The sequence below is a fragment of the Kogia breviceps genome, chromosome 14, assembly GCF_026419965.1.
Source record: "Kogia breviceps isolate mKogBre1 chromosome 14, mKogBre1 haplotype 1, whole genome shotgun sequence".
Classification (NCBI taxonomy): domain Eukaryota; kingdom Metazoa; phylum Chordata; class Mammalia; order Artiodactyla; family Physeteridae; genus Kogia; species Kogia breviceps.
Window position 1 is genome coordinate 82501010 of NC_081323.1, and position 12426 is coordinate 82513435.

The 12426-nt window shown below is 61.7% G+C and overlaps 3 protein-coding genes across 21 annotated transcripts in view; 1 reads left to right on the forward strand and 2 right to left on the reverse strand.

Annotated features, from left to right (window-relative positions):
• Window positions 1-4179, forward strand: part of POR (cytochrome p450 oxidoreductase) — a 69111-nt gene extending 64932 nt beyond the window's left edge. For all 11 annotated transcript variants that reach the window (XM_067013851.1, XM_067013852.1, XM_059037229.2 and 8 more), the window contains 7 exons: window positions 62-180; window positions 2075-2256; window positions 2412-2561; window positions 2908-3178; window positions 3258-3403; window positions 3479-3564; window positions 3666-4179. In XM_067013851.1, coding sequence (XP_066869952.1) covers window positions 62-180; window positions 2075-2256; window positions 2412-2561; window positions 2908-3178; window positions 3258-3403; window positions 3479-3564; window positions 3666-3810 — 1099 coding nt within the window. In that variant the 3' untranslated portion in view covers window positions 3811-4179. The remainder of the gene's footprint in view (window positions 1-61; window positions 181-2074; window positions 2257-2411; window positions 2562-2907; window positions 3179-3257; window positions 3404-3478; window positions 3565-3665) is intronic.
• Window positions 4180-4338: 159 nt separating this feature from the next.
• On the reverse strand, window positions 4339-10254 carry TMEM120A (transmembrane protein 120A). Of its 3 annotated transcripts, none has more exons than XM_059037257.2 (12): window positions 10028-10254; window positions 8290-8408; window positions 7924-8040; window positions 6230-6289; window positions 5918-6013; window positions 5751-5840; window positions 5480-5545; window positions 5320-5381; window positions 5117-5209; window positions 4929-4993; window positions 4768-4836; window positions 4339-4694 (listed from the first exon to the last, which is right to left on the reverse strand). In XM_059037257.2, exons 1-12 carry the CDS (start codon window positions 10106-10108, stop codon window positions 4581-4583), a joined length of 1032 nt encoding a protein of 343 aa, XP_058893240.1. In that variant the 5' UTR covers window positions 10109-10254; the 3' UTR covers window positions 4339-4580. The 3 variants fall into 3 exon arrangements, with proteins under 3 accessions (XP_058893240.1, XP_066869962.1, XP_066869963.1); XM_067013861.1 differs by having other exon boundaries at window positions 4339-4619; window positions 10028-10233; XM_067013862.1 differs by lacking the exon at window positions 4768-4836 and having other exon boundaries at window positions 4491-4619; window positions 10028-10233.
• Window positions 10255-10964: 710 nt separating this feature from the next.
• STYXL1 (serine/threonine/tyrosine interacting like 1) overlaps window positions 10965-12426 on the reverse strand; it is a 65324-nt gene continuing 63862 nt past the window's right edge. For all 7 annotated transcript variants that reach the window (XM_067013864.1, XM_059037245.2, XM_059037241.2 and 4 more), the window contains one exon: window positions 10965-11830. In XM_067013864.1, coding sequence (XP_066869965.1) covers window positions 11699-11830 — 132 coding nt within the window. In that variant the 3' untranslated portion in view covers window positions 10965-11698. The remainder of the gene's footprint in view (window positions 11831-12426) is intronic.

Genomic DNA, 12426 nt, shown 5'->3' on the forward strand with positions numbered 1-12426 from the left:
GCCTCCTGTTTGGGTGCAGAGCTGTCCTCCACCCTCCTCCTGAGCCTCGCATCTCCCCCAGGTACGAATCTGGGGACCACGTGGCTGTTTACCCAGCCAACGACTCTGCCCTGGTCAACCAGCTCGGCGAGATCCTGGGCGCCGACCTGGACACTGTCATGTCCCTGAACAATCTCGACGGTGAGTCCTGGGACCCGGGCCTCGCCACCTACCTGGGCCTGAGGTGGCTGGTGGGAATGGGCCCCTTGGCAAGGTCCACAGGTTGAGCTTCTGCTTAGGCCTAAAGCCTGGTGCCCTAGAAGCCCTCATAAGCAAGACCCCAGTTACAGGTTGTAGAACAAACTCAGGGTCGGGGGGAAAGGTAGCTGCAGGGTCTGGCGCTCTCCCTTTTGGGGTTCCCCCATCCCCTCACTGCCATACTCCCTTGAGGGAGTGTGGGTGCCTGGAGACAGAGCCAGCCCGTGTCCTACAGGGAAGAGGGCCACAACCGGCCACTGAAGGCCTCTCCGGCTCCAGGGTCTCCTCACCCGTGAACGCAGTCTGATCCGAGTCAACAGTGCTGATGGCCCTCCAGGTCCACTCAGGGTGCTCAGAGTGCAAGGGGCACTACCGCGGGGCAGGGCTGCCCGGCCTGTGAGTGCCCCCCGTGCCCCTACTGCCCACTGACCTGGGGCTCGGCCTGGCCCCGCCCCTGCCCCACTCACTCTTGTCCTCAGTGACCTGAGCCTGGGCGGCTCCTCCTCAGCAGCTCCGGAGTCCGCCTCGAGAGGAGCTGCATGAAAGGGGGCTGATTGATAGCGGAGTTTGTTGTGCTGGCAGTTGGACTCACGGTCGTGCACGCGTGGGCCTTTCTTGCACTGGGGGGCACGTCTCTTGTGCCATCCGAGGCAGGGCCTTGCTGGGGGTCAGCAGGGGTGTTGGCGCTCACTCTCCCCCAGGAGACTCTGGGCGCCTGTGAAGAGCCGCTCACTGCCAAGAGCTGCTTAGAGAGAGGGCTGCAGAGGCTCAGAACTAGAGGCAGAAGTGGGGTGGTGGAAGAAGTGCCCACACCTGCCCCTGTAGTGCAAGGCCTGAGCCCTGGTTTCTGGGCTTACACAAGAGGGTGCCTGGGTGCGGGGAACACCTGCTGCTTGATGTGGGTGCTGGGTACACGAGGACTTTTCAGCTCATGAAAATCCATCAAGCATTGTCCTGTGACTTGTACGCTGTACGTAGGTCATACTTCAGTACCAAGTTCAAACCCCTCCCCAAAATAGACCCAAGCCCCTAAAGGCTGAGCCGTCCTGGGCCAGCGCTTCTCCTCTCCATGTGGCTCGGCAGCCTCGCGGTTCCACGGGGCTCATTTGTGCACAGGAATAAACGCCCCTGCAGTCATGCCTCTAAGACATGGAGCTGCTCCTGGGTCCAGCCCAGCTCTAGCCTGCTTGTGGGGAGCTGTCAGTAAAGCCAGCCTGTTGACTGTGGCAGTGGAAGGCCCCTGGCAAGGGCTGGCGGGGGCTCTGTGCCAGCAGCTGCCCCTGAGTGTACAGGATGCTGCCCCCAGAGCTTGGCCCTTGGGTGACCCATGCACAGACCTCCACGTGTGTCCAAGCATAAAAACTGACCTGGAGGGGGCTCTGCTGTCACAGCTGAAGGTCCGGTATTGGCATCGCACAGTCATGAGCCTGGAGCCCCCCCTCACAGCGGACCAGGTCCAGCCCGCAGGCAGGCAGGACACACTTGGGGAGCTCCCCCCTCTGCAGCCCTCTCTCTGAGCAGCTCTTGGCAGGGGAAGGGTCCCCGAAAGGGCTGATTCTCCTGGGTGGGGACAGTGACTGCAGGCCCACCCCGGCAATACCCTGCCTCCGATGCAGACTAACTACCTGTCCAGCGTGAAGCCCGAGGGTAGTCGAAGCCGGACGCTTGGCCCCCGAAGTCAAGGAAGGACCAGAAAGAGCTGGTCTTGCTTCCAGTGCTCCCTGGGCTGCCTGCTTCCTGAGAGCAGGCCTGAAGCTTTGCCCACCCCATCGCGTGGCACCCTGCCCACCCTGGGGGTGGCCGCTAACCCCGAACCCTACCTGCCCTCTCCTTACAGAAGACTCAAACAAGAAGCACCCGTTCCCCTGCCCCACCTCCTACCGCACGGCCCTCACCTACTACCTGGATATCACCAACCCGCCACGCACCAACGTGCTCTACGAGCTGGCCCAGTACGCCTCGGAGCCCTCGGAGCAGGGGCAGCTGCGCAAGATGGTCTCCTCCTCAGGCGAGGGCAAGGTGGGCCTGCCACTCGCGCCCCAGCACCCGCCACCGCCTCAGCCCTGCACCGCGGCTCCGGCCAGCACCCCTGGGCCATTCCCCAAGCTGCCTGGGCCCAACTTCAGCCCTGTCCCCCAGGTCCCCGTGTCTCACCTACGTCTGCATCTCCCCAGGAGCTGTACCTGAGCTGGGTGGTCGAGGCTCGAAGGCACATCCTGGCCATCCTGCAGGACTACTCGTCCCTGCGGCCCCCCATCGACCACTTGTGTGAGCTGCTGCCTCGTCTCCAGGCCCGCTACTACTCCATCGCCTCGTCCTCCAAGGTGTGAGCTCCACGCCTGCCCGCTTATAGGAGACATAGTGTTGGCTCCTTGGGGGGGGCCGGGGTCCCTGGGCCACAGCCCCAGCTCTGCCCCCCGTGCCCAGGGCAGTTCACTCGAGACTCCTGGGCTGTGTGTCCAGTAGGCTGGACTGTAAGACTGCAAACTGCTCTCCGGCCCCAGTGCCGAGAGCCAGTCAGGAGAGCTGCCAGGAAGGGGCCTTTGAACAGGTTTGGGCGCCGCAAAGGGTGTAGAGGCGCTGAGCAGGGACCCCCGCGGCAGGGTGGGTGGCAGGAGGGAGGGGGCCTCCGGCACCGCCACACTCACCCCGACCCTGCCACCCCGCCAGGTCCACCCCAACTCCGTGCACATCTGTGCCGTGGCCGTGGAGTATGAAACCCAGTCTGGCCGCGTTAACAAGGGCGTGGCCACCAGCTGGCTGCGGGCCAAGGAGCCCTCCGGGGAGAACGGCCGCAGGGCCCTGGTGCCCATGTTCGTGCGCAAGTCCCAGTTCCGCCTGCCCTTCAAGGCCACCGTGCCTGTCGTCATGGTGGGCCCCGGCACCGGGGTGGCCCCCTTCATAGGCTTCATCCAGGAGCGGGCCTGGCTGCGGCAGCAGGGTGAGTGTACGGGCCCTGGGCGGGCGGGCAGCGGGGCTGGGACGGGCGGTCCGCGTCCCCTTGACTGCCGCTGCCCCAGGCAAGGAGGTGGGGGAGACGCTGCTCTACTACGGCTGCCGCCGCTCGGACGAGGACTACCTGTACCGCGAGGAGCTGGCCAGGTTCCACCGGGACGGCGCCCTCACCCAGCTCAACGTGGCCTTCTCCCGGGAGCAGCCCCAGAAGGTGAGGCCGCGGGCAGGCCCCGGCGGGGCGGAGGGCGGTGTGGCCGTCCCTCCTCACGGGCGCCCCCACCCCCAGGTCTACGTGCAGCACTTGCTGAAGAGGGACAGGGAGCACCTGTGGAAGCTGATCCACGACGGGGGCGCCCACATCTACGTCTGCGGGTGAGTGAGGGCAGAGGCGGGGCGGGGACGGGGCCTACCTGCCCGTGGCGGGAGGGGGGCCCCCTGCCCGGCCCCCAGCGCCACCTCCTTCCCGCCCTCAGGGACGCTCGGAACATGGCGAGGGACGTGCAGAACACCTTCTACGACATCGTGGCCGAGCAGGGGGCCATGGAGCACGCGCAGGCCATGGACTACGTCAAGAAGCTGATGACCAAGGGCCGCTACTCCCTGGACGTGTGGAGCTAGGAGTCACCCGGGCCCGCCGTGCTTTGCTCCTCACGCCCTACAGACTCGCTGCCCCTTGTAATCGCTTTCCTCACTCCCTTCTGCCAGTCGCCTAGACGGGTCCTGCTGGGCCCTGCCACAGGAGGCAGGCCCGGTGACCGACGAGAGACTGCTCCAGGCCCGAGATGTACCCTCGGAGCCGCCAGCCCCAGGGGGCGTGGCGAAGGGTGACCGGGCTGCGGCTCTGTGAACACCTCGGGCCCTCGGTGGCTGAACAGGAGGGGTTCCTCCTCTCAGCTGAGTGGGGCCTGGCCCCTCCCTGTGATTTTCAATGAGTGTAAATAATTTTAAATAACCTCTGGCCCTTGGGATAAAGTTCTGTTTTCTGTATCTGCCTGGTATTGCTTGCGTAGATCTGGGGCCTCCACCTGGGTCTCCTTAACTCAGACCCCAGAGAGACCTCAGGAACCCCGAGACCCCATGCTGTGACGGCACAGAGGCCCCCCAGACCCCTGTCTTACCAGCAGTAGAACACACACCGAGCCAGTCTGAGCTTCTCGCCCTTTATTGAGGCCGCTGGCCCCCGGCTCCCGCAGGAGGAGACACTAGGCCTGAGTCTTCCTCTCCAGCGCCGCCTTCAGGGCCCACAGAGCCCACAAAACCCAGGGGAGAGCAGACAGACCCTCCCAGACAAGAGGAGCCCCCACCCCCTCAACACATGGGGTTCAGAAGCCCCTTCCAGGCCGGGGGTGCAGTAGAGAGCTATGCCGGCAGGCAGGGAAGGCCCAGCCTCATTCTTTCTTGCTCCCGTGCTGCTGGTTGTGGAACTTCTGGTGTACAACCCGCAGGGTGGTGAAGAAATTGCCGAGGAAGAGGAGGAGGAAGGGGAAGCCACACATGAGCACCTGGGGGAGGAATCGGGGTCAAGACCGAAGCCGGGCCCGGCCCTCCCGCGTCCTCTCCAGGGGCCCGGCTCACCTGCCACTCCTTGCACTCGGGGTCCCGGGCCAGGCTGAACAACGTCAGCGCGTTAAAAAGCTGCCAGAACTGGGAGGGAGGGCGGTTTTTACACACAGTCCCTGCTCGAATCAGAGCCAGGGACGGAGAGCCCAATGGACGGGGACAGAGGTACAACTTACGTGTCCAAAGAAGAGGAAGGGCAGCAGGAAGGTGAGGCCCCGCCACATCCAGGACTGGAAGCCCTCTGCGGGGGCCACAACCGGGACAGAGACGACCCCATCACTCAGGCCCGGGTCAAGAGGAAAGGACTTTTCCCTTCCAGCTCCCCCGTCAGGATTCCAGAGAGGGGCGGCCACGCCCGACTCACCCACAGTGAGGTCCATGGTGTGCCTCTCGCCCAGGGCCCGCAGGCGGTACAGACAGCCGCTCTGGTAGTAATACTGGAGGAACTGCACAAAGCCTGGAGGGCGGGGGGACATCAGGACTGGGCTGGAGTCCCAAGTCCCTTTCCCACCCCTCCCGGGGGGGTGGGGGCAGCCCTAAGCTCAGCAGGACCTCTGAGACACTCACTCTGGTACATGGAGAAGGACAGGAACTGGTTCCGGAACTTCTGGTACATGAGGCCGTCGGGCCTAAGGCAGAAAGCAGAGGGAGGGGTCGGGGCTCGGGGATGCCACCTCTCCCTGCCCCGGCTCCCCCGGAGACCCTGGAGCCAAGCTGGCCCACTCACCATGTCAGCATGACTCCTGACAGGAACGTGGACACGTAATGATGGAAAACCCACCAGCCTTTGATCCTGCATCAGGAAGCCACCGTCACTCCTGTCCCCTCCGCCCCCACGATCAGTGCTCCGGGACAGGAAGTGGGAAGAAACCAGTACCCCCGCCAGTGCCCGCTTCTCAGAGGGCGACACCCGCCGCCCCCACCCCGCTTTCCAGGGCAGCTCCAGTGTCACTCCCCGCGCGCCCATCCCCGGGAGCCGGGCTCCGGCCCTCGCCCACCGGGAGCCGTTGTTGATGAGGATGCTCTCACGGATGGTCAGGGTGCAGTAATACCAGACCAGCAGGAAGTTGAAGGCAGCGTCTGTCACCCTAGCAGGGGGCACAGAAGGTTGGTGCCAGAGCCTGGAGAGGGCACAGGGTCCAGCCCCGCGCAGCAGGCCACCCACCTGGAGTTGAGGAGGAAGCGGCAGGTGAAGGAGATGAGGATGAGGATGATGGTGAGGTAGAGCTTGAACTTCTCGTACTCGTCTTTGTAGGCAAACCTGGGGAGGAGGGAGGGGTACACACTCGTGGGACAGGCCGGGATGCTGGCAGGGCCCACCCACGCCTCTGGACACACTGCTGTGGCGGCATGGGGCCAGCGAGGGGGAGCAGCCCCTGAACCCCAAGCTTAGCCAGGGAGGCTGGGGCAGACCGGAAGGGGCCTGGGGCGGGGGACGGGGAGTAGGGTTGAGACCCTGCCCACGACCACAAATTACTTAGCCTGCTTGCTCAGGAGTGTCACGTTGACGTTTCCCAGTACCAGGCTCAGATACAACCTGGGGGGGGGGGGACACCAGGTGAGGAGAGGTAGCCTTCAGCCCCAAGTCCACCGCACCAACCCACACCTGGACCACACCACCCTCCTCCCAACCCAAAAGGGCCTCCTCGGAAACCCTGGCTATACTGTGACCCCCGAGCGCCCAGCCTCCCACCCACAAGGACCCTCCCCCTCACGGACGCTCCCAGGCCCTCCTGACCCTGGTCTCCCTTCCGGAGCCAGCCGCGTCACCAAGCCCTCCTTCATAACACGGAACCACTTTCTTGCCAATCCTCGCATTGCCGTCACCCCACCATCTAAGCTTGTCTCGTCCTTCTCTGCCAGAGGAACTCCGTGAGGTGACTGAAATTTACACTCGTGTATTAAGCAGCTGTCCCCATATGGGCTCTTGTTCACACTCGAGCCGCATCACAGGCTCAGAGGGCTTCAGGGACTTGCCTGAGGCAGCGCAGATTATGGGGTACAGCGGGACTGCGACCAGGCTGCCTCTCAGCATCGCCACGGGCTCCCTCTCCCCTTCTCAGCAGTGGCCTCATCCAACCCTCTCCCAAACCCTCCATCCCATCTCCCTCCGGGCAGGTGACATCTCCCCTGCCTGCCTCCTCACCCTCATCTCCGCACCCCCTCATCCCAGACAACAAGGGCTTACACCCCCATTTCCCACCTCCGCAGGGACTTCCCCCATTGCTCAGTGCACCTCTCTGGGTCTCTCCCTCTGCGGGCCCACCTCTCAGCAGGCAGATATGCTCAAGTCTTTGCTATGTACAGAGTTACACACACACCCAAACAAAAGCCACTCCTCAACTCTCGTACCAAGTTCCAGTCACAGGTTTCTAGTTACCAGTTGCTCCTTCCACTCACAGCCAAGCTTCTGAAGCATGGCCTAAACTCGGCTGTCTCCTCAGCTCTTCTGTCATCCCCAATATCAACTTCCACCCCTACCCTCCTGAGAAGCAGTTCTCACCAAGGTCACCTTGACTTCCAGGAAACACTTCCCCTTCTGTATTGCATTTGACTGACTCCCATACTGCCCCGGGCCAACTGAGCCGAGGCTACTGGCCAGTCCGTCCTTCCTTGCCTTCTGGGACACGCTCTCTCCCAGTTGTCTTGCCGCCTGCAGTCTCTGCGGGATTGTTTTCCCTAAGCCTAGGCTTCTGCCATGTCCTCTGCTGTGACTGCAGCTGATCTAAGTGCATGATTGACCTGTCACTCTCCCCTGACCACTGGGCCAGAGGGGAGCTCTGCAGGCTGGCTCCCCCTCTGGCCTCGTTGCAACCTCTCACCTCCTTCTGTGAGCTACGGCCATGATACCTACTATTTCTGCCTTCCCGGGTCTGCCTGGCTCGCTCCTCTTTATCCCTATGACTCAGCTCAGGCATCACCTACTCCAGGAGACCTTCTCCGACCTCCCAAGTGGTTAGGTAACCCTCGCTGTGCTCCCCCATTCCCTATACTTCCCCCACAGACCACTCATGGCAGTGAGCTGTCACTGTCACTCGGGCTGTCCCTGAGATAGGACTGTGTCTGACTGGTCAGCCAAGAGTGGGTGCAGGAAACCAAGCAGAGGAAGACGGTGCTTCAGGCCTCCCTCTCAGAAATGGCTGTGGCCTGAGCTTGGGGGAGGAATCTCACCCATTCTGCTTGGGCAAGTAGGCCTCCATATCAAAGAAAAGGCCTTGTCGCTCCTTGATCTGGTTTTCCAGCTCCTGCGCAGCTTTCTTGGCCTCTGACGGGAGGGAGGGTTTACATCTGCAGGTGCGGCCACAGAAGCCAGAATCAGAACAGGGGAGCCCCACGTGTGATATCACACCTGACACCTGCGCGGCAGGAGAGCAAATGCAACCCAGAAGCCATGCCCAGGGACACCTGGGAGTCGGTGCCAGCTCCCTACCCCACCAGGTCAGACACCCACCCCCAGTCCGAGGCCACAGGGTATGGGGGGGTGGGTACGATGAGGTATGGGAGGGCATGGGGGAGTATATGGGGACAGGTCCTAACTTCTTCAGGACAAGGGCCAGCTCCTGGAGCTGCTTCTTCTGCCGAGTGATGGAGCTGGTACAGTTGTTCTGCAGCTTGGTCAGCTCCTCCAGCTTCAGGCGGTACAGCCGGTGGGTCTCCTGAGAACCAGGTCAGGGTAAGGCTCAGGCTGGCTAGGGGACTCCCGAGCCAGAGCCTGCTGGGAAGGAGGTGGGGCATAGACTCCTCCAGCGCTCCTTGGGAGGGTCTCAGCAGGAAAGGAGACAGCCAGCTGTGCCAGCCCAGGGAACTCCGAGGGTACTCTCTCTCCAAGACAGGCAAGGAGGCAGGGGTCTGCCTGTAAGCCCAGAAGCCCCGACAGTACCCCTCTCCCAGAAACAGAGGACTTACCTGGAGATTTTCTTAGTCTCAACCCATCTACTAGTTGTTCCCACCCCTCTCTGGCCTATCCTGAATCTGGATTCTAGGCTCATGGGTCTACCTTCTGGACCAAGCAGGCTACCTAAAGCCATCCCTGGCCCTCTCAGATCCTCCTGCCTAGATAGCCTGCAAGCGCAGGGAAAGATGAGGTTGTCCAAGATGCCTGCTGCTCTGGCACTCCCAGCATCTTCCTCCCAGAGTAAAGGTCATCAGGCTTTAGCCCTTGGACCTCTTGCTATAACCATCCCTCTACACTTCCCCCAACACCTTTGACCCAAGGCTTCCCAGAGCACTTTGCCCCAATGGGTAAGTCTTGAGAAGGAACAGCCTAGAGATGGGGCAAGGAGCAGTGTGAGGAAGGTCAGGCAGGGGCTGAGGCCAGGACAGTGGTGACCAGGCTGGGAAGGACTAGTGATAGCAGCTTGGCCAGGCCAGGGGCAGTCAGGCTTCAACATGGACAGGAAAGGGCTGGAACCAGTCCAGGAGAGGCAAAGTCCTGATCAAGTGCCCAGCTGACCTAGGCTCTACCCTGCCTGGGTCTTGTTTCTCATGCCCAGGAGGGGCCACCTCAGCCTACCCCCAGCCACCACTCTCTCCTGTCTGCCTTTCCACAGAACAGCACAGTAGCCCATACCAGCCAGATCCAGACGATTCCTCCCTTGGCTTCCCACTGGTCTCAGAGAGATTCCAATCCCTGTCGGCCCGTGAGGTCTCTTAGCAGGGCCTGGCCCACCCACCTTTCTCCTCACTCTCTGAAGCAGCCACGTGGTCCTGTCTCGGTGGAAGCTGTCCTTCACCCTGGATGGGCCCCGCCCCTATCCAGGGACTTCATCTAAACACCACTTCCCCCGACCCAGGCCAGGCTGCCTCCCGGACTGCTCCCCAGCCACACTCAGCCCAGACCGCGCGGCCCGAGGGCAGGGAAGGCGCTGCTCGCCGAGATCCGGCCCGGCCGGCACCCACGGCGCATTTGCTCAGTGACTGACACAAGACTGGCCCTGGTCAGCTCGGACTCTCCTGGGAGGGGACCGGGTCGGAGTCGGGGCCTCTTTCCGATGCCTCAGAGGGAGGCCGGAGGTCCGCCTGGGTCAGTGGGGTCACTCCGGGGTCGCGGTGGCCGTGCGGGAAGAGGTACCGCCGCCGAACATTCATTTGAGGCCGAGGGGAGGGTCCAACCGGGGACACCAGGACCCGGGGCCTCGCCGCTGTCGGGGGCGACACCAGGGTCCCAGACCCCTGATCCCGAGCTCCCCGCTGCCCGACCCGGGGCTACCCGACCCTTGACCCAGAGCCAGATAGACAGGGCTCGGAACCAATGGGGGCCCGCATCAGCACTTACCTGGATGCCGTGGAAGTCCTGCTGGAGCTCCTCCCAGTCCCGCAGGCAGTCGCCCAACGGGCCCGGAGGCGGGGGATGCATTGCTGCCGGGCCGTGAGCCGGACGAGAGGACAGAGCCGCAACCCCGGCGGGCCCGAGGCGCCTCCGCCGCCGCCTCCTCCTCCTCCTCCTCCGCCCCCGTCAGCTTCCGGGCTCGAGCTGCTGCGACCACCAATGCGGAAAAGCCTGGAGCAGCGGCGCGCTGGCCCCGCCCCCTACCTGAGCCAATCCGGGCCAGGGGTGGGGCGTAGGCGGGGCCACGTGCTCCGAGGGCCGCTTGCCCGGCTGCTCCCAGCTTGGAGGGCGGTGGCGGCCCCCAACCGGGGCACTCCCGGTGGCGCCAACTGTGTGGTGCAGCCAGCAGTGTCCTTGCCTGTCAAGCAGGGAGTAAACCAAAGCCCAGGGAGGTGCCACCTGCCTCAAACACTTTCCCCCTTGGGAAGCTGCTCTTTGGCAGGGAGGGAATTCCGAGCCTCTTACCTCGCTTGGATTTTTACAAGGGCCCCTTTACTGTCTCCCTGTCTCCAAGTTCACCGCTAGTGTCCCTTCCCACAGCCACCAGACTGCCCTGACTAAAACACAAGGCGAATCCCCACCATGTCCCTGCTGAAAACTTTTCTAATGGCTCTGCCCTTCCTGCCAGGAGGTCCCTAAGCCATCGCTCTGCAGCCATCCCAGGCTGTTCCAGTTCAAGTCCCGACTAAAGCCTGCACTTCCTGAAAAGCCCTTACCCCTCTAGCAAAACCCCACTCTTTGAGGGCGTGGGCTTCTATTGGGGCACGGCGTAGTGCTCCTCTAACCCTCTGCAGAGTCCTAGGAGGCCACATGGCGTTCACCTGTATGTCCTCAGCCCTGCCCAGGTGTCAGGGAATGTTTGCTGGATGAACATGGACCGACATGTTAAATTCTCCATCAGGCCCCTTGTCTCCCGGCTCCAGGCTCGTTCTGTGGGTGCTGCCAGTACTCGCAGCACTCAGAAGCGCAGTCAGAGGAAAATTCCTTTTGAGACCTGAGGAATTTCTAGAAACCTGGTTGTGAGGGATGGGAGGGTGAGAATCTTCTTGGTGAACACAGCCAGGCAAAAATGAGTGAGGAGCAAGGAAAGGACATCTGTACAGGTGATGGAGCAGCAGGGAGTGCTGAAAGTGGGGATGAAGCAAAGGTATGCCCTTGTGCCAGGAGCCTCTCAAAGCTGTGAAGCCTGCAGCCTGAGCCTTGGCATCTCTGGGGCTGGGGGATCTCTGCCCATGGGTGGGCATTGTGACATCCCCTGTGGAGCAACACAAGGCTGGGGGAACCCTTGGAGCTCCCACCAGGCAGCCTCCAAAGGGTCCGTGTTATGGGGGACATGAGGGGCAGCTGCTCTGGCAGCCAGATGCTCCTCCACAAGCAGCTTCAGGAGTGCAGTGGGGGTGGGTCCAGGATGCCCCAGGGATGGGGGTTCTCGCTGAGTCTGAGCACCTCCTGTGCTGGCACAAATGAGGAACCTGGGAAGAACCACTGCGGGAGGCTGACACAAGGCTCCAGGCAGCAAAGGCCTTCTCATTCCTGGTTACACACCCTGGCCCACTCTACCCACAAAAAGCTCCCAAATCAGCTTCTTCTGGACCCACAGCTGGGCCACAGAGAAAATCAGTAGAGTGGATCCAAGATGTCTGTGACGATGTCTCCAAGGACAACCTTCTCCCACTCTGACAGCTGAGCCACCAAAGCCCGATTTGGACGCATGTTGGTTTTACACTTCTTGACGTAGGCCCAGGACCTCTGTGAACCCAAGGAGAGAAAAGCAGACTTCAGGATTGGATCTAGGCCCTTTCCACCTTGATCACAGCCAGCTCAGGAGGGACAGGAGGCACTTGCCCAAGGGTCAGCAACATAGCTTAAGGGCAGGACAAAGAAACAGCAGCAGCTTGGGGTTAATAGATTAGGGCAAGGAGTTGTAGGAGCTGGCTCTGCCTGGGGCAAGCCCCTCTGCATTCTGAATATAGAGACAGAAATCATTCTTATGTCAGATGGCTCCTGTGAAGGTTGAGAAAACATATGTGAAACCTCCTGTGGACAGGAAAGCACCATGCCCATGCCTGGCACTCAGTGCTGCCTCAACAAAGATTTGCATTGTAAGTGGCTAAATGAAGGGAAAGGGGAAGAGAACTTCAGCAAATTCTCTGAAGAAGAAAAACTGAAGCTGCCTTCTTTTAGGTGCCCACCCCAAAACGCAGGAAAGGTTATTACATGAAGGAAGGCGACCAGCTGCTCCATCTGGATTGAGGATAGAGGAAAAAGGAAAAGGCAAAAGCAGTTCCTCAACAAACTATGGAATAGAAGGAAACTATCTTAACATAATAAAGGTCATATATGAA